The sequence below is a fragment of the Anoplopoma fimbria genome, chromosome 16 (assembly GCF_027596085.1).
Source record: "Anoplopoma fimbria isolate UVic2021 breed Golden Eagle Sablefish chromosome 16, Afim_UVic_2022, whole genome shotgun sequence".
In the NCBI taxonomy this organism is placed as follows: Eukaryota; Metazoa; Chordata; class Actinopteri; order Perciformes; family Anoplopomatidae; genus Anoplopoma; species Anoplopoma fimbria.
This window is the reverse complement of record NC_072464.1, coordinates 14,040,250-14,065,894: the sequence shown is the minus strand read 5'-3', so window position 1 is coordinate 14,065,894 and position 25,645 is coordinate 14,040,250. Positions and strand designations below refer to the sequence as shown.

General features: G+C 40.7%; 1 protein-coding gene across 1 annotated transcript in view; it reads left to right on the top strand.

The window, feature by feature from the left end:
- The first annotated feature begins 4,409 nt into the window (after window positions 1-4,409).
- tanc1b (tetratricopeptide repeat, ankyrin repeat and coiled-coil containing 1b) overlaps window positions 4,410-25,645 on the top strand; it is a 94,414-nt gene continuing 73,178 nt past the window's right edge. The window contains 2 exon segments of the mRNA XM_054615001.1: window positions 4,410-4,478; window positions 15,398-15,491. Coding sequence (XP_054470976.1) covers window positions 4,470-4,478; window positions 15,398-15,491 — 103 coding nt within the window. The 5' untranslated portion in view covers window positions 4,410-4,469.

The following is a 25,645-nucleotide window of genomic DNA, read 5'->3' as shown; positions in this document are numbered from 1 at the left end:
TTGCATGGCATCATAAGATTGCAGATCTCCTTTTTCCTCAAGGTTTATTTTGTAGTAAGCTACAATGACCACTAGATGGTAGCAAACTGCCATTTATAACTGACAAAAACAAAATCATGCTCTTTGTGAACTTCAAAAATGAAACTAAACATCATGCGCCATTAAAAATGTCAACCTTTTTTAGTGCTTTTTCAAGCATTTATTCACTTTTATACATACTCCTGTGCATTGCAACTACTGGCGTAACAAATGGCTCCAATGACTAAATCCTCACTCGTGATCCAAAAACAAAATCTAAAATTGTCCTCTGTGTTGCCAAAGGAGCTATTTTAGGATCAGGGTTTTCCATTGTGTTTAGTGATTCACCGTTAAATGGTCTGAATGGAAGAATTATTGGGGAACTTCCCATAAAGGCTAGCTAGGTCTTGTCAGTCAACAAGAGCCACAGATACTACTCAGCTTTGCTTCAAGGCAAATGACTCCAGTAGAATGTTGCATCTGCAAGAGAGGACAACAGTTGAGTAAAACAAAAATGCATGCAGATTTCTAATTAAAGGTGTATCATTCAGGCTGGGGCCAGGCATCTTCATACGCATGAAGCCTAATGGCTAGCCTGAAGTTTTCTTTTTCAAGGACAGAATACAGAAACTTCTGAAAATCATGTAATCTTGTTACCATGTACATGAAAGTAGTTCTGTTCAAAACAGATCCGGGTGGTTTCTCATCACATTTCTGTCACAGTCGTACCAAAAACACAACGAGACTTGCAAATAAGTTGGGAAAGGGGAGATGGAGGAATTGGATGTCCAACTTTGTCATAAATTCCTCAGCCCACATGCATTACAGGTTTCAATAACTTGTTTCTGTCATGTTTGGGCTGAATAATAAACCCTAATGGTTGGTAAAATAAGCCAAAACAACACAACGCTGTAAAGCTTGTGTTCTTTAGCACATTTCTGATTGTAAACTGGTGTACATTCAAACACATAGTGAGGAAGGGTTGTTCTTTATTCTACAGTCAACAGTAATTAATCAATGATTTTTAAATTGTCATGCATACTTTTGAAATTGCCCTTTCCACATGGCATTATAGACACGGGATAAAAACGCATACAATATACATGAAGACTAAATAAACTGTAAGTCAATGCTGCACACAGAATTTAAAGAATCTAAAGATAAAAAAAAAAGTAATCAAAATGTTTATCAGGCCTTTTTCACAGATAATATTTTGCGCTCATCATTACCAACACTAGATGTAACGGGGAAACACCACACGTTGGGCCTGCAGAGACCGTTTCCTCCAGGGTAGATTCATTTTCCATACAATTCTGCACCACTTTAAGTCTGATTAAACAATCCTGATTTATAGCTATAAGGTTTTGTTGCCCATTTTCTATAAACATTTGAAAAACCATATGTTAAACCAGTATTATGATTTCTTTAAAAACTTATGCTATCTCACATCTTATTTTCAGAACTAAAGTGTGAATATACTCCATACTGTCCTATGTGGGACTTACTTGACCGTGGGGCATGAACACTGTCTGTTAGTAACGCTACACCCTGACACTACAGAAATGTTCCTTTGTGTCTAAGTTATCAGTTTCAATAAAAGCCCTGCAAGTGTGAAAATACACCAGCTACTCCGTTTTTCTAATCCCCCAAACAGGTTGAGTGTGAGCATGCAAGTGTGTTTGCCCCCGTTCTTGTGTGTCATGGCGTCCATGTGTTCACTCCCGACCTTTTTGTTTGCGTCAGAAGTCCCACCAACAATATCTGCTCGTTTGTTCGCCCAACAAAGTGGTCGACGATAACCTTGTAAACACGAGTGCCAACCTTAAATTCTCTGTGATGCTCATGCTGTTCACACAGGCCTTTGATGCCATCTGCGTGTAAAGTTCAGAGACCTCTGCCGCTCTGTTTGAGGACCGGAGCAGTTGGTGGTCTTCTGACTTGCAGACATGGTGCATTTCACTGCCAGTGTCTGCCCATTCCCTGCCATCTGAAGAGCCTCGCTGACCCTGTGACGCCCACCACGCTGCTGAGAAAGCACTGTACACCGAATGTATAACACCGCCTCACACGGAGGAGTGGGATGACTGAGAAGATGTGGTTTGTAGTCCTAAAATATATTCCTATTACCAGGAGGTTAACTCCTTACAATGCAGCGTACACAAGAACAAATACAGCATTGCAATTGAGAAAACACAAAATAATGATTTTTTGGCATTGCATTTCTGTTACACACATCTTTGGTGAAATAAATTTTGCAAATGAAACAAACTGCATAAAATATTGTCACCTCATGGGGTCACCATACACTAGGGTGTGCTGTGAGCGACACTTTGAAGGACCAGGGTGAGTCAGAAAGCCTTTGTAATGAATTGTATTCCACAGAGTAAGCATGTTTTTGCACTTTTGAAGCTTTACATTCATTCGTTAATGTTTTGTATATACTTGCATGTTGAAAAATCTTAGCCTCTACATAGAAAAAACATTGAAATAAAGATATATGCTGATGTGACGTCAACGGTTCAGATTCAGCAGTTCACACAAAGCTATAAAGGCATCATGCTTTTAACAGCCACTGTCAAAAACCTAAGCCAATTATGCCTAATTTACATAAAAGCTTTGACTCATGTTTCAACCCATCCTCTCCTAATGTGCAACAACAAGTATGAAGTCAGACAGTGTATCTGATAAGATTTCTAGTATAGGAACTGGTCATTCAAAATTTGGGCATCATAGGCTATTTAAATTCAACCCTTATTTTCATCAGTTACAGTGCTCAGATTGTTTACTTTAGAACATAATAAAATACCCCATTACAAATCTGTCCTTCAAAATTGTAAGAGTACATAAGTATCAGCAATAAAATGTATTAATAGTAAAAGTGCTTGTTGTAAAGACTGGCCCCATTCAGAGTGATAAATCTATGATGATAAGCAGCATTTTAATGTTGTAGCCCGTCCAGGTGGTGCAATCTAGCAATGCATCATGTTTTATGAGCTACTTTAAATCTTTTGTGTAAAACTGTAGAGTAGCAAGTATAATATAAATAAGATTAATATATGGAGTAAAAGTTGGTACATATTATAGAAAAATATTTTGATCAGAAAAAGGGGTGAAAAACATGTTTTAGAGGCCAAGATGACAATCTTTTAAATTTCTTATGTTGTCCATAAATGATATACTTTCCAAGTATATGAAAAAGAAAAAAGCAGCAAATCCTGACTTTTAGAAGCTGGAATCAGAAATGTTTGGCAATATTTGCTTTATGTGACTTAAACAATTATACCAATTATCAACTATCAATCGTTTCCCCTTTCTCTGCCATAAGGCCTACTGGTGCACAAGTATAGATTCGGACAACATGGAAACAGGCTTAAAGCAGCCTACCACAATCCTTAATGTTGCTTTACCTCTGCACTCAGGTAGTTTCCAACATCAGTGTTGATCTAGCTAAACAAAAGTGAGGACTAGACCTGTTTAAGCTTATGATATACAGAACATTTATCCTAAATGATGGCCTGATAATTTAAAACTAACATATCAGTGTTTTAAGACTTATTCTAGTTTATCGAGGCTCAGTATATTTAAATATGACTAACAATTAAATAAAGATTCAGTAATTCTCTAGACAGTGTGGCGGGGGCATCTCAAGACTTATTTATTTTCATGACATAAGTATCACACAGCTTTATTTTATGAGACATAACTTCCTCTAATCATTTTCTATGAAGTTTCCTGGAACAACTATGTTCATGTATCAGATATTTATTAGTGGGAAAATAGGGAAAAAGTTATTTTAATTGGACATTAATTAAACAAATACAAATAGAAGATCCGAGAGACTTAACTATTTTAGGGACTATTCGTTGTGTGTGTGTGTGTGGGTGGGTTGGGTTGGGTTGGAGGGATTTTGAGGACTTCAGTATTTCTGGATTTATGTCCCAACACCAGACCCTCCCGATTAACCCCCTTTAAAATTGCAAGCCTGCAGCTTACAGTTCTCCTAATACATCTATCTAGCATCCTGTCGTGTCCATGAGGCATGCACAGAGAAATGAGGAGGAAGAGGAAAAGAGGAGGAGGCAGCAGGGGAGGGGAGGGGGGGGTAGTTCGCCCTGGTTCCCTGCCTCACGGATGACCTCATGCGGGGGAGGGAGGAGCCCCGGCGTCCCGTAGCCTACCTTGGTGGATCCAGTGGGAACTGAGTCCGTGTGGAGATACGCTGGAAGACTGGGGAAAAGTTTTTTTGTTTTGTTGTACTTTTAATATCCATGACATTTATCAGGTAAGACTCTAAAACATATTCTCGCGTTGACTTGTTGTGTGGACAGAGTTAAGAAGAAAAGAAAAGTAACGAGAGAGTTTGTTCCAGTCAGGAGGTTTGGTGGCATTTTTCCCCCGGGAGGAATGTCGAGACATGCCCATCGAGCTGCCCCTCACAGCCGCACCGGGGCATGACAGCGGTGTGTTCACGGTTCTCTTTCTACATGTTCAGGGTTATTTTAGTGCATTTATTCCCTGTGTCGCTGACGTCACTTTCGTTACATTGTTCCCGTTACTCGTGCCATGTTGGATTGAATCAAACGTAACCCAACAGGTAACGTTTACGTCGGGTTTGGTTTGAAGCGAGGACGCACATAGGACGCACAGGACGCACACACGTCACAACGAAACTGATGAACGTTGATCAAACAAGTTGATCTTTGGGTTTTCACTTTTATTTTAGGTGTATTTATTCCTTGTATTAAAAAACAAACAAAAAAAAAAAACTTAAAAAAAAGTTTTCAGCCATGGTTGAATAGTCTCAGTGGATTTATAGATTTTATTGGCATTTTTTGATAATGATGAATTTAAAAAAAGTAGCAAATAACTACAGATATTTGACAAGTATAGTTGAGTGGAAGTAAATAGCTCAAATGAAACACACTTCCTGTGACATAGGGCTGCAATTATTACTATAATGATCATTTAAAAAAAATGTCTCTCACAATTTCTTTTCAAATATCACCTGGGGGTTTAATATATATATATTTTACTGATTAATCGATTTGATTATTTCATGCTTTTTGCTTCTTACTGTATGTGTAACCTCTCTAGAGACTACAAGATATCTAAGAACAACATTTGAAGACGGATAATAGTTATTTCGGAGTTACATCCTGCTCAGTAGGATGCAGATGTTCAATAAAAAGGTTCATTACTTTTCTTATAACTGTGTGGTCTTGTTTGATGCTAATGTTAGTCTGTATTTTGTGACCAGGACCCAACCCAGATGAAGTATTAGGTTCGAAAGCTACAGGACTGTAATCTCGTCCGCCCACATAGATTGAGTCATTGAAGTTTGACCGCTGGCTGTATATGACTTTTGCTGTTTTTCAGGATCATTTTCGATTGGTGACTTCTCCTTTTAACTCAGCCAGGTGCTTTAAAAATCAAAGGCCTGTGTTCCCTTTCAGAGAAATTGCTTGTAAATGTCAAGATGCAGTTTTGATCTTTGAGAGCGTATGAAGTCATCGATTCAGTGCTCCCTCTGAACAAGCTATGAAACCTCTTCATAAGCTCTTGGCGTTCTACCTGCCATACCATTAGGTATTTCCTGTGTTATGGCATGCTTCAACGGCAACTCCGCTTTACATGCAGTGTTGATTTTCCATTTTACACTCAACAGGTGCAGCAGGCTTTGCTGCTGACAATCATGCTGACTGGAGATAGTCAGTATTAACTTCCCAACATCATTTCAGGCAATTTTACGCTGATTGTAGAACCATCGCAATTGATTTGCATGCCTCTATGCCAAGGCTAGAACCACCACAATTGTCTACCAACTGCAGGGTTATGGGATGTTTGCACTACAGAGCCCTCATCGTATTGAAAGTGCCACAAGAGTCTGCCTCCCAGGCTCTACAGAGCCCGGTTCCCATGGTCCCCAGCCAGTTGGCCAGTAACAGATGCTGGCATCAGTGTCGCATTGTTATGGCTGAGGAGGGAAAGTTATTGGAGCCAGTGACCCGACAGACAGTACATACTGAGTTGTTGTTGATGATTATGATGCTGATGATGAGGATTTTGTACTTTTGAAAAGGGCTACTCATTGCAGAAGCACATGGTTCCAATAAATGAATGGGAAAACCAGATTTTAAGAGTTTAGTTTGGTTCAGGACCCCTACAGTTAGCATACTGTTTAACCATGATGATTGATGATTGTTTTATTTGTATGAATCCTGAATGTTGTGGTGTGGGACTCTGTAGATTTGGGATTTCAGTACACCAGATATTAAACAAACCTGACCACAAATATATAAGCTGCAACATAATGTCCTAACACACGGATGCTCTCAAACCTTACTTATATTGTACTGTTTGCTTGTACAAACCATTCAAATCTCTGGTTAGGTCTTGGACTTTGTGACAGTAGATTTGGGCTTTTAGCTTGAATTTGAAAGCTTAAGTACTATGCGCAATCTAGAAAGCTCTCAAGGAAGTAATCTCCTATCCTTTCTAAGTGATCTTCAAGACCTGTTCACATGTCAAAATCATTGAGGTCGTTTTTGGGCATGTTGTGGAATAACTGTGGAGGCAAGAAGCTGTTACCCCCCTGAGCTACTGAAACTGAAGCAGTAAGTGTTTGATGCCACGCTGTGGGAGCCACACAATCTCCAGCAATGAGGTAGCTGGAGAGCCATACAACCCCTAACATGGCTAACACTGCAAAAGTATGAAAATACTCCATTTTCTACTTACTCTTTATTGGCCTTCTAAAAGAAGACTTGCGTCACAAACACTATATAGAATTCCTAAAGCTATAAAATGCCTAAATATCTACCAGGCGAAGAAATGATGGTGTATCAGTGTTGGGGTGAAGGATCATACGCAGGCCTACTGGCCAAGTGGCATTGTGTAATTGAATTAGCTAAAGTTTCCTAATGGGTCATGACACGTTCTGTATCAAAACGCCTTGGCTTGCCATTTCACATTCCCTCAGGTCATCTATTTAACATTACAGAAGGACAGCCATACATATTAAGTTCCCTTTGTGTGTCATTGATAGTGTTGGCAAGTGTCCTAGTATGACGCAATCTGCTAAATGATATACCAATTATATATTTATCATAACATAACTTTATCTCTAGTTTTGAAAGTCCATGCTAGCAGCCGGTATGCGTTTTTTAAGGATTTTGCACGTGCATATGTGCGCTCATGCTTGCTTCACGTATCTAAAGCACGTGTGTGTGTGTGTGTGTGTGTGTGTGTGTGTTTGGAAGTGCTACTTGGTAACAGCTGTTACTGATTTACATTTTGTCAAGCCTTTTTGAAAGAGAGAGAGAGCGAGAGAGAGCGAGAGAGAGATATGCAGAGCGCCTCAGGCATACCAAAGTGTGAAATTCAGTATTTGTGACGAGCTTCTTGCAAAAGAATGAATTTTGTGGTTAGTTTTCTTTGACGTTGCCAAAATGATAAAACAGAATTAGTATTCTTTACAATGTGTCATGATTATTTTAGCTTTGACAGCTAGTGCAGCTCTAGCAGCTACACAAAAAGGTCATTTTCTTTCACAGCGAGAAGAAAACAAACCACCTAGAGAGATTTGATGAATCACTGTCTCTATAGAGATTTTGATTCTGCTTTCTAATTCACAAGATACAATTGAACACCAAACTTAGGTGTGGAAGGCCCGGATCGAATGTCCGACCTAAGCAGAGGACCCTCGTAGACTTTAATAACATTGCTTCTATGATTAGTAAATACCTGAGTGCTGGACGAGAGTGTATGGTCTGTCCTCACCATTTTAAGACCACAATACTTCTGCATTGTGGGTTCCCCCCCTTCTGAACCGGGTTTAAGCGTGTGATATATTCCTATCGTAACAACGAATTGGTGAAACTTATCTCATTTGGATTTGTTAGTTTGCATCAGGGTCAGATGAGTCAACTCGTCTTGGATATTTGCGTCTGTAAAAGTCTGAATTGAAGCTTGTCTCATGGGACAACAGTATCTGCAACTATGGATTTATTTCCTCCCCTATTCAGTTATAGCACACAAACTGATAATCCACCTTGCATCCTTTGCTGTTCAATTACATTACTGTTACAAGTAGTTCAGTCAGTAGATAAAGTGAGACAGGCTAAGAATAAAACTGAATGTGGGTATGGTATCTTATCTGCAAAGTGCTTATTGGTCTGGAGCCCTGTTGAATATACACTGACTGAATTCCTGGCTTGTAGTCATAGTGTTTCATTTAAAGTAAGTTCATTATATGTAACCCTCTGACCTACAACTCTTAGCATGGGATAATATCTCTGCTGTTGCAGGAACTTCCTGTAGACTTTAAACACAACTGTTAATGTTTTACCCTTAATCAAACACCAAGCTTCCTGGGAGGCCAATGTTGGATTTGAGTGTAAGCAATAAGCTGATGGTACGGCGTTGTTTATTTTTTTACTCCAGATGTTCATTAACACCTAATTGCTATGGCAAATCAGTGATAGTGATAAAGTTCAATCAGCAGTGTTCACAGGAGTTAATGGCTGCGGCTCTGATGAGATGATTGTTGTTACTCAGTGTGCAGTTAGTGCTGGCTGATGATTTCAGAGGAGGGGTGGCTGTTGGTGCGATGTAACGAGGGTGTAATTGTTGTTGGAAGACGTCTGGCAAATTCAAGAGGAAAAGGAAAGGCTCGGAGTGGAGAAACTGGTTTGTGAAAGCTGAGAAGGAAGACCCACTGCACTGTTAACTCATTCATAAATCCATGTTACACTCTGATCTGTCAAACTAAATGAATGTAGGTTATTTGTAAGTCTATGGCTGGCTCAGTTTTTATTTTTTATTTTAATCTGGTTAGGACGTGCAATGTCCTGAATGTCCTGTCTTATTCCAACATTTGAGTTTCATGTTTCCACAGCCTGGGGTGAAACTGTGAATTCAGAGCAATGGTTGCTTTCTAAAACATGCCTTGACACTTCTAGTGCAACACTGCTGGGATAAAAAAAAAAGACACCATCACTGCGGAGCCAGCATGTAGGCCTGTGTATAGATTTATTATTCATCACTCGTATTAGAAAAGATCAAGGACAAGTGGCCTCAGAGGGGGAATCAGTCTTTCCAAAATGACAGTGCTTTTCCCACGGCCGTCTCAGGAGTAGATCAGACTTGTTATCCTTTTTTAATTTCACGCTGAGCCATGTGGCTCGTCCTCCTCAATAAAAAAACTAGCTGGCTTTGCCCCAAGCTAGAATTTTGAATGAGCCTGTGTGGGAAATTATATTGTGCAACGATATCACAATATAATTTCCCACCAGGGAGAAGTAAATAATCACAGGTCTATTGAAGTAAATATAAACCTGTTTTCTCATAAATAAGAGACTCAGTCTACATGATCAAGTTTGCAAATGTCCCCACAGGTCATGCTCACAGTCGAGTTGTGATCCTGGAACACAGTGCTACCCATTATGGTATCCTCCTCTTATATAATCTTACTGAAAGCTTGTGTAGAACACACCATTAAAGCCGCCACTTTCCTTGGTGTCTAATTTCTCTTTCAGTTAAACTTTTTTTATTAACCTTGCGTTTCAAATGCAGGTTTCAGGTTAAGCTCCTGGGCCATAAGTCCTGACGCTCAAAATGTTGATGCTTCTAATGGATGGAGTTTGCATTGCTGAATATTGTGGGAAGGTCAAGCACAAACCTTGAGGCTGCCATAACTTGTGTGCAGCATTCATTCAGACTATTCTGTGGTCTGTCACCGGTGTTCCTCTTTGTTTAGGCGGTTGGTGTGTGGCATGTGTTTTCAGGATTTTTGACAATTCGCCAGAGTTATTTGTCCTCCTTGGACCTTTGTTATCTCTCTCATATTACTTTGAAACTCAAAAAGCAGGGAACTTTTTGCCAGAAGTCTTTTTATTGCTTAAAATTGCTGCCATTTGGCATTGAAGGATTTCCTTTAGGTGTAATACAATGATGCTGCACACTCTACTGACCGCCTTCAAATAAAGTTTGTAATGCATGTTCTTGTGCAATTTTGGCCCCCATCATACACAATATGCTGTTTTTGGTGATCGATAGCAAACTACCCTCATCAATATCCAGAGAATCTGGACAAAACCCTGGCATCCAGTTAGATTTGCTACAAATTTGTGTGTTTGTGTGTTTTGTATTTACCTCACTTTTTTTAAAACTGTAAATACTGTTTAGGTTGAAAGTACTTTAAAACAAAAGTAAAGTCAAAGTAAAGTAAAACGTTATAGGCATTCCTGTATTAAGGTTTAACCCGCTGGCCTTTCAAATGATAGAAGCAGGCTGTAGTATTATATTAACAAGTTAAACATTGTCTTTACTCTGGAAGGTCAGCTTATTGCGTTCCAAGACATTTCACTTTTCTTCTCATTATAAGATGAGAACCTGCTTCTCGTAGTCTCTAAGGTGGGGGCTTTGCTGGAAGCACTTCAAACCGGTAACCAGTTACATAAAAATGTCTGTTCTTTTGTTATTTCCCTTCCACTCATGCGAGTGTGAATACCAACCGTTGCTTACAATGGCCGACACTGAGGCTGTGTTGTCCTCCATACCTACTCCCCTCACTTCCTTCTTCAAGGGTTTGTTAGCTAACTTCTCATTGTTTATGGACCACATGAACTCACCGTCCAGGCCAGGGCCTGTTTCCTGCACTCAGTAAACGGACAACAAAAGAATAGATAATTTTGGCGTTCACAGGGACATTTTAAAAATATCTGATCACTTTGAGGCGGTGTTTGATAAACTAACTTGAGGGTCAGCCAATAACGCAAATGTCTATGTTGCTATGACAACAGTTTGGAAATCTGAGTGTGATCATTCAAGTCAAATCTGTTGATCAGGAGCTTTTCAGCTGGCTAGAGATGAATTCACAGGGATCCTGGAAGGGTGGGGAAGTCGATCTGAGCTTAAAGGTGCCACCTAATAGAGGACAAAGCAGGTTTTAACTTACCAACCGCCAACGTATGTGCGATGCTTCCCCTCCAGAGGCACTGGGGTCAAACAATCCCATTTCCGTTCTATATATAGCTGTCTTCTCAGATGACTTGGGTATAGCTACATGGCCCCATTAACCACATGTCACGTCAGCATTGTTCAGGTGAGGATCTATTCTTCCTCGCAACCTGTATGGGATTTGAACTTGATCAAGTCAGGAATGACCTGGAAACACATACATGTTGAAAACCCGAGGCACCCATTAACCACCCTGGTTTCCAATTTCTCTTCTGTGAAAGGAAACCGTCTCTTCGCTGTACAACAGACTGGAATTCTTGTTATTGTTGCCTTGAGCCGTTCCAAGGTAACAGAAGGTCCGCTTGTGAAGGTCATAGATGCTGACATATGCCTGAAAGAAAATGGCAGCTGTGGGGAAGCATCCTTATTCTCACATAGTATTCTCCAAATACATTGATAAGGGTCTTTGCTGTTTGTTACTTCAGTTGCTTGGGGCATTTTGAAGCCTGTTGATAACTTTTGATGACTAGGTTGTTGGTCTCTGGACAAAATACTGTGCTGTTTCTCCAGCGCTTCTTCTTGCTTTTGGTGCATCTTGCACAGCACAGAACAGAACAGAATATTGAGTCGATTTTGTCCATTCAGCCTGTGTGTGTCCACAAAGACCTGTGAGCCACTGTGTGACTTTCACAGCTCTGTTTTAATATTGAGAGGCCCCTTCTGAGGGGCCATGCTTTGAGGCTGATATCCAAATACAGCTTAAAAGCACTGGGATGGACCTGACTTTGAGGGCTTGAGGAATCTGGATGTCTGTCTTTCTGCGTTCCATGCAGTCCACGGCTCCTCTGTGAGGAGACTTTCTTACAAAGGTCACAGCTATATCCCCACCACAGCTTAAGCCCTGCTGAATTTGATGTTGGTTGTGGTGCCCTTGCTATCATAGGATCCACATCTCCTCACATCTACCTCCAATAAAAACAGCCTAAGGCTTAGGCAGCATCAACACATATTGTCCTCATGCCTGTTTTAAATAATGTATTATTATACCATGCTACTGTGTTTTGTTGAGGATTTTCTTAGCATACAAGTAAGAGGTGTGCATCTTCACTGGCCTCACGATGCAACGATCCATCACAATGTATTGCATCTGTAGTTTTCAATACTACTGCACATGGCCTCTTTTTCATTACAAAAGCAGTCAGATAAATCTAACCTCCGTTTTATTTATGAAGTGCTTTCAAAAATCAGACCACAATGTTTTTGTAAAATGTTAGTCAAATGTCAGCTGCGTCATATTGACTATGTTGCATCAAAAACAAACACCAGCTACGTATGTGACAGAGCTGGTTTAACTTTGCCTATTTAGAAAGCTAGAGCTAACCTATGCCTGTAGGCTAAATACTGTTATATTTAAGGTGGAATTTGTTCAAAGAGCCAGCAATAAATTACTAATTGTACTGTTTCCCTAATACTTGGTTCCCTTCTGAGAAAAAACATTGTTGTTGCACCCCCGCCAGACATAATTGGAATCAGTACAATGATAACATCATCTTGATCCCTGTCCATCTGTCCATCTGTGGCTGTTGCAACCTAGTGTCATCGTCGTCTGTTCGGTTGGCGAGGATGTGTCAATGTCTTGTGGGGAAAAGTATTCAGACTGTTCATAGTATATAGCACCGGGTCTATGTTGTGGCTCCTGGAACCAAAAGACTTTTGTCACAATACATGTTGTGATCACTATGTCATTGTTAAATGAGTATTATTGACAACACTGTCACCCGACATGTAACTTGGCTTTCTTTTGAGTAATGTTCGTGGGCTTAATTCCACTCAGCTTGGATTCAAATGTCTAATAGAGGCACACCCCAGGATACAGAGTGACGACGGTAGACGATGGCTGACGAGCTGGTGTCTCATTCTGACAGTGGGTGCTGACTGTGTGTGTCTGGTGGCTGTGATGGGGGAGGGGGGGGAGGGGGTGGTGGTGGAAGGAATTTGTCATGTCGGCTTTTGGAGTTACAAGGGGGCGTTTCTCATTTCCTTTGGGTGAACCCGTGTGATGTTTATTGTTACTGTGGAGATGAGCAGCCAGCTCCCACACAGCAGTTAGCAGTTCTACTTACAACGCAAATATACAACACTATGCCATATTATACTGAACTACACTATTCTGTATACATACAGATGCCACACACAGTCCTCAGACTACCTTGCCGCCATGTTCTTTTTCCAGACACCTGTGCATTATTAAGAAAAACATTAAAACCAGCTCCAGAAGTGCTGCTCTGTACTTGATCCTTCCATCTGACCTACCTGGTATCACATACATATTTAAATCAAAATAGGCTTAAAACATACCAGACTTACATGACTACATTACATTACATGTAGATTATACCACAAACTTATTTAGTTTTATGCCTTGGTCAGAGATTCCCGATACTGTATATTTTACCACTGTTACAACTTTACAACTGTCATCTGATTGGTTGTTGTCTGCTAGTCAAAACACCAAGCGCACACAGCTCGTTCTAAAACGAGAGTGAATCTGGTGTGATGTAACCGAGGTCAAAGGTTGTGCACTTCTAGTGTCGTTGGGCTGTGGAGAAGGTGCCAACTTTGAATTTTGTGTTTAAATACCGAAAAATCCTACTCATTCTGCCTTTTAAGTACAGTCTTATATTAGAATGAAATCGATTTAGTATTGGTTGTGTATTAGTTTTATCACGGAGTACTCCTAGATTTAGTAGTTGTAGCGTTTTTTGTTGCTTGCACACTTTCTCATGTTGGAGCATTTGGGTGTAATTATGCACTGTTGACATACTGTATAAGTAGTGCAGCAGTGTTTGAACGTGTAGGAACGTTTTACATGTAAAGTTCTGGTGTTGCTTTGGAAGGGACTTGTCTTAAGAGAGAAGAAAGCGCGGTCATGGTTACACTGAAGCACCTGACCTTTCTGATCTGATGAGGGGAGTGAAACCGGTTATTCCACAGAAGAAACGTGGCCTATTGAGTCTTTCTCCAGAGAGAGGATGATGGATTGAATCTGCCAGACCTAGAATTGCATTATGAAGCCTCTCAGGGTGGATGTTATGGGTGGAATATTGAATTCATGTTTGGCAACTTTAAATCACATCAGTTTTTACTACAGACTGATTGAAGGGCATTGATGTTATTATATTTGAAAATTTAATACAGCCAAAGAAATTGAAGATGACCTGGCAGATCAGTTCTTCAGCACTGATCCACGGGGGTAAACTAGGGTTGGATAGCGGGAGGGGCTGTCTTTGTGTGTGTTTTCTCAGCACACTTCACAATGAAACATTAGTACAGTATTCATGTCCTGCTTTGAAACTACTTTCATAATCTTGATTAGGCTTGGGGGAGTGAAACCTCATGAAAAGTTAATTTTTCAAACAGTCAAGGTGGGTCTGAGGTGCAGAGGATCATCAGGGATTTGCACCACTACATCTCCACCTCCAATAACAGATTCAGTAGAGGCTCTGCTTCACAATGTATCATCCGACACCATCAAGGGTGAAAAAGGGCGAATCGATAGCCTCCCTGTCAGCAACAGAGGATGACCTAGATTATTAAAGCCTGGATTCTGGGGTTGAGAACTCGGTGTGTTTCGTGTGCAGAATGCATTCCCTTATTTGGTTGGAACCATTCTTTTCATTGGAAAAACTGCTCTGCTGCTATTAATACAGCATAGCAGCAACCTATAATATGTTTAGAGGGTTAGAAACCAAAAATCCCACACAACTGCTGCTGTGTTTGGTTAAGTATGTTTTTTTTCATTGTAAAACATCATAAGACTATAAATAACTCCAAAGTAAACAAGCACATCAAGGCATATCCAGGCTGGACCTTCAGTTCATAATATACCGTTTAACTCCAAGGATTCAAAATGAACACTAGCCTGAGAGCCACCATGGAAAGCCGTTGAAACATCCAAGTTCATCCACATAGCATCAATTACATGTGGAATTCAAGGCATTCGACAGAGTGTTTTCCTGCATAACAAGATAGAATAAGTTGTCCTTTTCTGTTTAACTATTAGCGCATTCTTTCCATGTGCCGCTCCTCTGATGACCTGCAGGATTGGGAGTGCTGTGGGAAAACTTCCTGACGGGGGCCAGCTAAGCAGAATGAAATGCGGATATACAATGTTTTTCCATTGCTGTTTGGAGGACACATTTTGGAGGACACATTTAGAATTGTTTGTTTAGTTGTGGGTAAAATAAATATTTGGATGTGTAGGTGTTTTTAATGTTTCTCTTATTGACTGGTGTGAATAGAGGACATGACCTCTGTTTGCTGGATAATTGGTACTGTTTTGGACAAGTGACAATAGAAACATTTCTGTCGTCTTATGGTGCTTTGAGTGACTGCATTTCTTTGTTTTCTTTTCTCCCAGGGGCCTTACAGAGAGGCTTTCTGGAATCTTGCCATGTTCAAGGCAGTGCTGAAGAAGAGCAGAGATGGAGGCAAGGGCAGCAAGAAGGATCCAGGTATGTGGATCAGATGTGAACAGATGTTTTCTTTTCCTTTGGAAATCTGTAGATTCCAACATGACTAAACATGAGCCACACTCAGTAGTGCATTGTTGATCAGTCTCTTGCTCATACAAAGGTGCTCTCCACTGATCTGTCTTTACATAGCCTGTGACCATTTATGCTTACACTGTATCTACCGGTCTAGACTTGATTTACAGCCTCAGGACTGGTTTTAGCAGGTAGTCTGGATCAAACAGTCACAGTACACAGTAGATTCATGTCTCATACTTTCTGCCTTTGTCTGACTCCATTGTTTCACTCAACACTCAATGCTTAAATTAAAGGGTAAAGATCAACCTCCCGTCATCTCCACTGCTCTTCAGCCCAGTACAAAGGGACACTTGAGTAGCGTGGGCTTGTATTGTTTGATATCAAGTTGTTGCAACCTGTCTCGCATGTATGAATCACTCTGATAGCCTCCCGGTTACCCAGACATCCACACCATGCACTTAAACGCGGGGGTGTCTGTGTACGGGAAGGCCGGGAGCGGCAGAGTTTTATGGCGGGATACAGCTCCTTTATCCCAACCTCTCTCTCCCAGTTGGACCCCATCCATCAAGCTAAAGCAGCTCCCTCTCCCTTTCTCATGCTGGGACAATAAAATCTGGCAGCTCTTCTCTGTTGTTTAGGGCTCTTAAGACAGATGAGAGGTCACAGAGATACAACAGCTAGCAGCGGCCACTTCGCCAAACAAATCTCTACTGCCTATCTGTTTGTTTTCAGGCGTGAAGAGTTTTTTTTGTAATTGTAATTTATTTTAGAGGTTGTTGGGAAATTAAATGCAATAATATCCTGTAATAAATAAGATTTATCCGTTTATATTATCTTGATTATGTTCCTTAAAACATTTTAAGAAGTTTTGATGAGTCCATATTAACCTTTATTGTAGGTCATTTTTATTTGTGAGCTATAAAATACGTTTCATTCATTAAAGTTAGCCACCCTGTGTTTACCTGTCTGTTGTCCTTGAAGAGGAGAATTTGTTTGTAAATGCAGGTCCTTCCTGTGATCTGAAATGAGATTTGTAACACAGAAGCCGTGATGGGGAAGGCCGTGTTAATTAAATTGGGTACACTGCAGCGTAGTTAATGGTTTTCTCAGACAAGATGGTACCATATTAGACATAACATATTCACTGCACCTTCTGCAAGTCTTGACTAAAGATTTAATTTTGATCCCAAAGGGTTTTGAAAGAATGTTGTTTTGAAAGTAAATCCCTGCAGCTTTGGAGTTTTGTTCTCTAGTTTATTATACATGGCCGTTTTCAAATTGGAATATGTACAAGGATTTGTTTACTTTGGTATTGGTATTCAGCTTTTGCTTACAAGCTTGTTCGGTTTGCTTTTGCAGATGAAGGAAAATGTAATTCATTAGTCAACCCCGTTGCATTTCACACTGCTGCTTGCACTCTTATGGGTCAGACTGTGCAGATTTTCCTTCCTTCAGAAAGACCAGAAGTACAAAGTCCTTGTAAAATCTGCTCAGCCACATATAATGAAAATCAGTGGGAGGAGAGACCTTGATAATGGTGTAATTGCAAAATAGCTCAGCATATGTTGCTCATGACATGGTGGCTATGGACTGGAGGCAACTTTAAAGCAGTCGAGGAAACTTGGCCCCTAGGCAAGATACCACTACAGTCATTAGCTCTCCTTTGGGATCACCCCAATGCCAAGACCACAAAACACACAGTTTGCTAATTTAGTCCTCTCCATCATGTGCTCCTCCTAGCTCCTTTCTCTCCCTCCTCCTTCTCGCTTACCTCCTCCAGATTCAGTCTGTTAAGAATCTGTTTGGAATTGGCCTCTTTAATCCCTTTTAAGCACTCTTTTTTGTTTTTTTTTGTTTTAATGGTCTGCCACTCCGGAAGTGGGATGCTAGTTTGCTGTGGCCTGTTGCCTTTGATGTCAACTTTTTTTTGGAGAGAGGTCACATTGCAAGTAGGACTCACTGCAGTTAATAGATTTGGGACCCGGAGGCACAAGAAGATGATTATATTGTAAAGAACCAAATAGTGTGTTAATTGGTGTTCTCTTTGATGATGCAGGCCCCTCAGATTTTACTGCGAATTCCACCTATGACTTCCATTAATTCACAGCAGTGTCTGCTCTGCGATTCATTACAAACCAAATTGCTTTTTTCTAAATTGGTAGAATTGTTTTAGGACAGTGTACTGTGATAAGGTGAGTTTGTGTGAATGTATTTCATCCTGTTCTCAACCTGTAGCTATCATAGGCAGAAGATGTGCATACCAGTAGCTGTTGCAGCAGCTTCTAAACTTTTATTTGACGTGAGGTCCGACATGAAAACACATGTAGACGGGGCCCTAACAGTTCACATTGGATATAATGAAGTCACATGTCATCAATTGGTTCTTCTTTTCAGCTTGAATTCCAAGTGAATGGGAGTGAATATGGGCAAAATTGGATTACTGGCCAATCAATTGGTGCATGGCGAGTTTTTAAGAGAAGCTAAACTTTAAGCTATGTCAAATGCCCAGCTCTATGTCTTTTGTTCCCGTTTTTTATTTATTTATTGTTTAGCTAAAAACGGCCTCAGTGTCTTGAATACTGCTACTTACTGTTGTACAGACACAGCCTCTCTGACTCCGCTTTAATTGCTGTGGGTGACAGTGTGTATATGTGTGTGTGTGTGTGTTGGGTAATGTCTCTGAAGACCCCCCAACTTGCGACTACCACTAGATGAGCTCGGCCTCTTGGGACAGCTGCCAGACAGTTGCCTGTCTGTTGTGGGTGACGCAGTGTTAATCACACTAACATGCATTGCCGCGCACTCTTTGAGGCTGATAACAGTTTCAGCTGTTTGTTCCTCCAATCCCCAACACACACACACACGCCATGTACACACAAACAGACATCCGACCACCAGTTGGCAGGGCTTGTCGTAGTTGGTCTTGCAGTACGGAGACAGAAGCCACTCATGCACCTGTCCGGACTGGACGCAGGAGTCCTGTTGTTGACCTGCCTGCACAGAAAAAGGGGGTCTCAACCCTACTGCCCTGATGTGAGCTCCCAGCAGTGTATCTACAGGGACAATCGTTGTCCTGTATGGCATGCTGTCAGCATTGACATGAGATTTATTTTTCAGATTTGTGAAGAGTGAAAGAATAGTACAAATAGTTTATTTAACCATTCAGATCAGGGGCGGCTGGGGCACATGAGGTAGAGCGCTTGACCTGCAACCACAAGGTCGGTGGTTCGAACCCCTCTACAGGCAACATGCCGAGGTGTCCTTGAGCGAGACACCTAACCCCAAAAATTGCTCCCCGGGCGCTTCATTGCAGCCCACTGCTCCTCCGGGATGGGTCAAATGCAGAGAACCGAATTTCCCCATTGTGGGACTAATAAAGGCTTAATTATTATTATTATCAGAGGGAGGTGAGGAATCTGTGTTCTTTGAGATGAAGTAGACTTCAACAAACTCGTGTTACTGATTCGCTGCCTCTCACAATTTTTTAAGTCTGTTTTCATTTTCAAAGTCATTTTGAACGGGTCAATTATTTATCAGGGGGCAATCTCGTTTAGATTTCCGGAAGATAAAGTGAAATATAAAGGGATTGTTCATCATGTTGAGGGACCCATTCACAGACTAATGGTGTGTGTTTATGTATGTGTGTGTTAGCGAGAGAGAACATTAAGCCCTGCACTCTGTTGCCTCAGCTGTGGTGGTGACTGGTACATGCTGGTCTCTGCAGTTTCTGTGACTCTCTTTGGTGTTTTCACATGAAAACAGTGATTTGTTGCCAAGGGTCAGACAACGGCAAAATGGTTACAAAGGAGGACGTTGTTTTGTTTGTAGGGATTCATATGGTTTGTGGAATTCGAAGCACTACAACGATGATTGAGTTCGTATGATAAACCTGCATGGCCTATTTACTTCAGGGGTTGGACTCAATAGCCCTGCAATAACTACTTCCATTGCAAAGCTTGTAATGCCCATGTTTTATTAATGCTAGTTACTGCTTGTGTGTTATGGTTTATTGTGGTTTAGTTGGGCAGCTGACAATACAGATTTCTGTAGTCCTCTTTCTGTTTTCAGTATTGTTCATTCCCTCTCTGAGGTTGTACAGTTGAATATTGCTGCTGACATTGCAGAGATTCCTTCCCTTGTTGTCTGTATTCTCTCTCTTTCAGCTGCCCTCAGGGGTTTCACATGTGGGATTTTGACTGTAAAGGGAAGCATCCCTCAATAAACAATAACCACAGGTGGTTGGGCAGCTATTTGTCCAAACAACAAAAACAGCGTTTGAGGGACAGTTGTTTGTCTAACCAAAAGCTGTTTTTTTATTTGTTACCGGGCCATTATATAATTGTAATCAAAGTTGTTTGTCTCAGAAAAAGCTGTAGCTTTTGACAGTTAGGGGAGCTAAAACAGCTTTTTTCACACACTTTTGTTGCCCATGATTGATCTAGCATTTTTTTTCCATTTCATTATCAGAAATGTAAAGTTTCATCTTTGTTCAAATGTGATTCAGAATTAACCACATGCTGTTCTTGGAGGACAATCAACAGGCTCCCTTTGGCCCTTTACAATTATCTCTCACCCTTTGGTTTCTTCACTTTGCCAGTTAGATGATTATTATTTTTTTCTGAAGCCAAGGTATGTGCTTCATGTTTCTAATAAGTTTGTCTAAGGTTTCTTTTTACTGACGTATAAATGGTGGCCAAACATCCCCTCAGACATTAACAATAACTACTCAGTACAGAGTCTGCCCACTGGTTCTCGTGTCAAACTGCCTGAGTTAGCCTGGTTCTTCTCAATGAACAGCTGGGTAGCTGGGTGGGTATCCTCTCTAGCCATATCTACCGCAGCCATTTTGAGACACGCTCCCTCCTTGTCCTGTGGCTTGAAAGGGAACTTTAAGAAAACTCCCTCACTGTGTTCTTCTGCAGTGGGTGGAAAATTTTACATTTTCTTTATTTAGTAAAACTGCTCTTATACCAAAAGTGTGCTCCAAGTGAATATGGATGCATGGTGTAGTCTCTGGATGAAACTGTGTGGTAACAACAGTATAGGAAGCATTTAGGTATTGCACTTCACAGTCTTGATACTAAAGCATAGAGACACAACTAAAAAAACTAAAAAAAGACAAACTTCTTTTCCATAATTTGAATTCACAAAATTGAAAGTTGTGAGTACTAAACAATGACGGACAGACAGACAGACAGACAAGATGAGCACAGTCAACCACAGGATGTCTAGACCACAGATTACATACAGTATGTGACCTGTGCAGGACAGGAAGAAAGACTCCACGCTATGCCACACACATTCATACACGCAGATAGAGAGCGACAGAGACAGCGAGAGAGGCCTGCAACCTCAGGATACACTATTAACATCCTTTGATTAACCATAATAACTAGTGTTCAGACCAGAACCACTGACTCCTTTTATCATCAGCTCATGGTTTTCCTTTTGGAAAACGGTAAGTACTGAAAAAACCACTCTTGCAGCTATGACGGTTGGGTTTGCCCTTAGTTTACGACTTGAGCTTTTAACTGTACCTATTTTGTGACAAATAGATCTTTAAATCACTTAAAAACACAATAGGGTTATATCTAGGTTACCAATCTATAACCCTCTTGTAATTTTAATCAAAAGAAAAACTGGGCCGACAACTGTGAAATGGCTTTTTTTGGCCCATGTTTTCTATTTTTTTGCTCGCAGTCATGTTTGTCTAGATTTCCATGCCCAGACAGTTATGGTAGGATTTAAGATGGTGGAGAAAAGAATGCACCTGATCTACAAAGGAGCCCATTGAGTGGGTATCAAAGCACTGTGCAGCCAGCAGGCAACGATTAGCAGGGCGTAGCTCAAAACCACATCTTTCACTCGCACTCACGTCCATGTACAAACACACACACACACACACACATGCAAACACACACACATATACGCCCACAAACCTCAGGTGTATCCACATTAGACACTCCCTGTCTCTCCTTCTGTAAAGCAAAATAAGGGAAAGCAGTGGACCTGGTTGGCCAACCTCGCTGTTTTCTGTTTGCAGAGACTTTCATATCAACCATTCGGGCCCTGGCTACATTTAACTTTCACATTTCACCATCGTAAGGGTCTCTATGCTGCCTTACCTAATTGTACTGATTCATATTGGTCTTATGGTGCCTTTTGTTTCAACATGTTCACAAGAAAACCTTTGGAGTTACTTGGCAAAGCATTAATAAAAAAACACAGAAAATAAGTGTTTTTGACAAGGGACTAAGGGCAGCATTAATTCTTGTTACCAGTGGCATAACAATTGTGTTCCTACAGCTTGAGTGCACAGTCAAAGTCACATGTCAAAAAATACAACCTACTAGGCAGCATTTAATTACATAAGCCGTTGTTAAAGTCAGCCCGAGTTGCCATTTAATTTCACATCTTTATTCAGCTTGACATTTTGTTCATTTAAAGTTATATTGGTAATTTGCCATAAGCAATCAGTAGCGAGTGAGTTATTTGTCTCTCTGAAGGTTGCTAGGAGCAGTTAACATTTTTCACATTGATTAGAGAAACTGACTTTAGAAATGATGTAGGTAGACCTACGATAACCTTTACAGCAGCTTCGATCTTATGCCTGCTTGCGTTTATTCTCTATAACAATTTTTCACTGATAGAGCTAGATATGATGACCCCCTTAGCCAATCCTCAAAGCTCTAAATGGTCAACTGTTTCTCCAACCGGTTGAAATATTTGTCAGCGGGCATAACTCCAGAACTATTTGAATCACAGAAAACCAGGATTTTGTTGTTGAAATTTTCTGTGATCAGAATTTGAATTATGTTCTAAATTAGATTCAGATTTTTCCCGTGAGGTAATTATTATATATATATTATTATAACTATTTTTTTCTTGTAATATGAAATATAGTTTGGTTTTAGAATTCAGCTGTACCTAGATCTATTGTTGTGGCTTATTTTTGGGGGTTGATGAATGTGGTTTTTCATATAGGCGTTGTTTTCATTTGAACTACAATCTGCATCCCGATCTCCTTTCCTTGGGTGATATTCCACCAACACCACATGTAGGAAAGCTAAACGCACTAGCTAATGGTTAAATCTGGCACTGCTCTTCTTGCCCAGTGGCTTCTGGTTGGGAAGAGTTTGGAGAAATGCTTCCATGGTTCCCCAGTGGTCCACTATCAGCAGTAGCAGCCGGTGACCACCCTCCATTACCCTAATTTGGCTCTCATACACTCAACATCGGTGTTGCCTGTGACCTTGGAAGTGTGTGCACAGCAACAGAAAAGAAGCCAAACAAATACACGGGGACTCTATGGAAGCAGCGGTGATGTTGTCGACAACACAGCAGCACACCACTCATAGTCCCCCCTCTTATCCCATCACCCATCCATGAGCAAATTGTTTTTTTTGCTACTTCAAAGAGGAGGGAAAAACAGTTTATCAGTTAACATGCCAGGGTGCTTTTGGATGGTCTTTGAAGGGCCGATAGTGGCTGTCATGGCAGTTCATTGGCTGGAGAGGTCGGCAGGCCACTGGTTTTTCTAATTACAGCGTGACCTGCCTGGGCAGACACATTCCTCCTGTCTGATTTTCCATTTTGCCTTCATACCTTAAACATCATCTGTCTGTGATCTTAATGAGCACTTGAAGTGTCCCTTTTTTGTTCAGAAGGGTACGCTGTCACCAATAGGATGTACAAAGTACTAGCTGTTCATTGCCTTACTTCTCTGTCGTAGACTTTGATATTTTCCCATGCATTTTTTGGGGTTGTGTTTTTCTCATTTACTGCCATCTTTCTCTATGCAGACACCAATCCATGCTGTCACAGAGTCTGACTCTCACAAAAGTCTGCGTGGGTGTCTGTGGAGACCTCTGCTCGGTCTTGGGCTTCGGGGGCCCTTTCTCTGTCCTCTGTACTACTCGGCGCTACTCTGTCCTGCATTTCTGAACACAGAGACTCTTTTTTTTTTTGTAATTGTGCCTGCAGATGAATGTCTTGCCATCCCTAGCTCAGGAGGGTTTGAGACAGGCTGAACTAATGACCTTGGTTCCTTTGTGCCCAGCCTCAAAGGAACAGGGGGTAGTGCTTATTGCAAAGAGGAGCAGTTTGCAAAGAGTCTTCATATTTATACATCTACTATTTTTTACGGTGGCTTTTCAAAATTGTATATTTGTGAATCTTACTTATGTCTAGCAAAAGTGGATAGAAATTGCATTCTGCTGGACTTGTGTAAGAAGCCTGTTTAGTGTCAGAAGGGGTAATTAACTATGTCTTACCTTTTATAAATCATGACATTAACAATCATGGTAACATTCAAATGCCAATGGTTGAAAAAGAAGTTCCTATCAACCCTCTAAGTGCATGAAATGAGGCGAATGTGATTGATGGTTAACTCACACAGATGCACCATTAAGAAAGATTTTCAAAGATGGTTCAAAGCTTGCAAGATTTCCCCTGGTCCTTGTTTGCTTATGGGATTAGGCTCTTTGGAAGGACCGGCCAGCCTTTGTGCCACGTCTTCGTCCGTTTGCCGTTACTGAACAGGCTGTTGTCCAGGGGTTAGTGGTGTTCTCATGACCTCACCTGGCCCCAGCAGAAGCTCTGCCTAATGATCTGTGCTAATGGCAATCCAAATCTGTTGTTAAACCAGATCTCCATGGCAACGTAGGACTTCAGACCACATTGCACTTATGCCTGAAATAAATTCCATTTATGTCTCAAAGCTTCTGTTTCCATATTTTTAACAGATAGGAGTCAAAAATTCGAAGTGGAAAGCTCCGAAATTGAGACAAATCTGAAAATGTAGGACAACTAAAAGAAACTTTTCATCAGGCTGCATTTTGACTCCTCCACTGTTAGTCCCTGTTCACGATGTGAAAGTGATTGATCATAGTACTGACAAGTGTGCTCTGTAATCAATCATCCATCTCTCCTTTGCTTTGACTGTACCAGATGTTAGTAGAGGACATTGATGTAATTAACCCCATGTAAAACCCATGTGAGGCATTTTACGGTTTAACTGTGGAAGCATCAATGCAGATGATAACAACTATTAGAAGACAACATGTAGCATAGCTTTTTGCCAAATTAAGACTTTATCATTGAGTTAATAAATGTGCTATGTGCTCAGACTGTTGAAAGACAGAAAGAAAAAATACTTAGAAACATGAAAAAGAAAGATGGATTGTGTGTCTCACACTGAGTGCCACTGTATTAGCCCTTCTTTACAAAGCCTCAATTGTTGTAGGTATGCACTCAGGTATGCAAAGAACGTAGAAACTCATGCCAGGTACTCCAACCTTAGTTGAAGAGTGTTGTAGCACAGACATCAGCTGACTCCCTCTGACCACTTGAAGGGCTTTCATTATGATTAGTGGTGTTGGACAAGAATGGTTGGGAGGTGAGAGGGTCTATTTTCCCTTTTAGTGTGGGAGTGAACAGGGCGCCCCACTTGCCTAGTGTCTGGTATTGAGGAGGCCTGCAGAGCGACATTCATACTGGGACCTCACACACAGTTCTGCTAGCATGAATATCAATAACTCTCCAGCCAGGAATGTCAGCGGTTGATCTGCAGTCATTTATTCCAAATCTCTGATGAAACAAGGTCAAGCCCTTGGCAAATTCAACATTTTCCTGGATGGTTAAACATTTGCATTTGTGCTATGTGTGCTATTGTCCTAATTTATTAATTGAGTTAGCTGTAATTGTTTACTAATTATTTCATTGTTCATTTTTGTTTTGTTTTCTCATTATTTGTTTTATATTCAAAATTAATCTAATCTAGAAAACAGTGTAGCTGCTTTTACTCTGGACCACACAATTATTTCACATTTTAATTAATAGGTTTTTACATATCTACACTCTACCTCTTTCAGTGCTGCATTTCCTTGCTAGAAGTATAATGCTCTTCCTACATTTAGTCTGACTGTGAGAACCCTGTACTCTGCAGTGACCTTGAGACCGATTGATTTGCGGAAACACACACATAGTAGCTTTGCATTATCTCATCATCAATGAAGTCAAGTTTCAAAGTCTTTTTAGGACCAACCAAATGTGTGCAATCATAGGCTAGTGTTGTGGGGTTTTTTCACAATTTTGGCACACCTGCTCCTCCATAGACT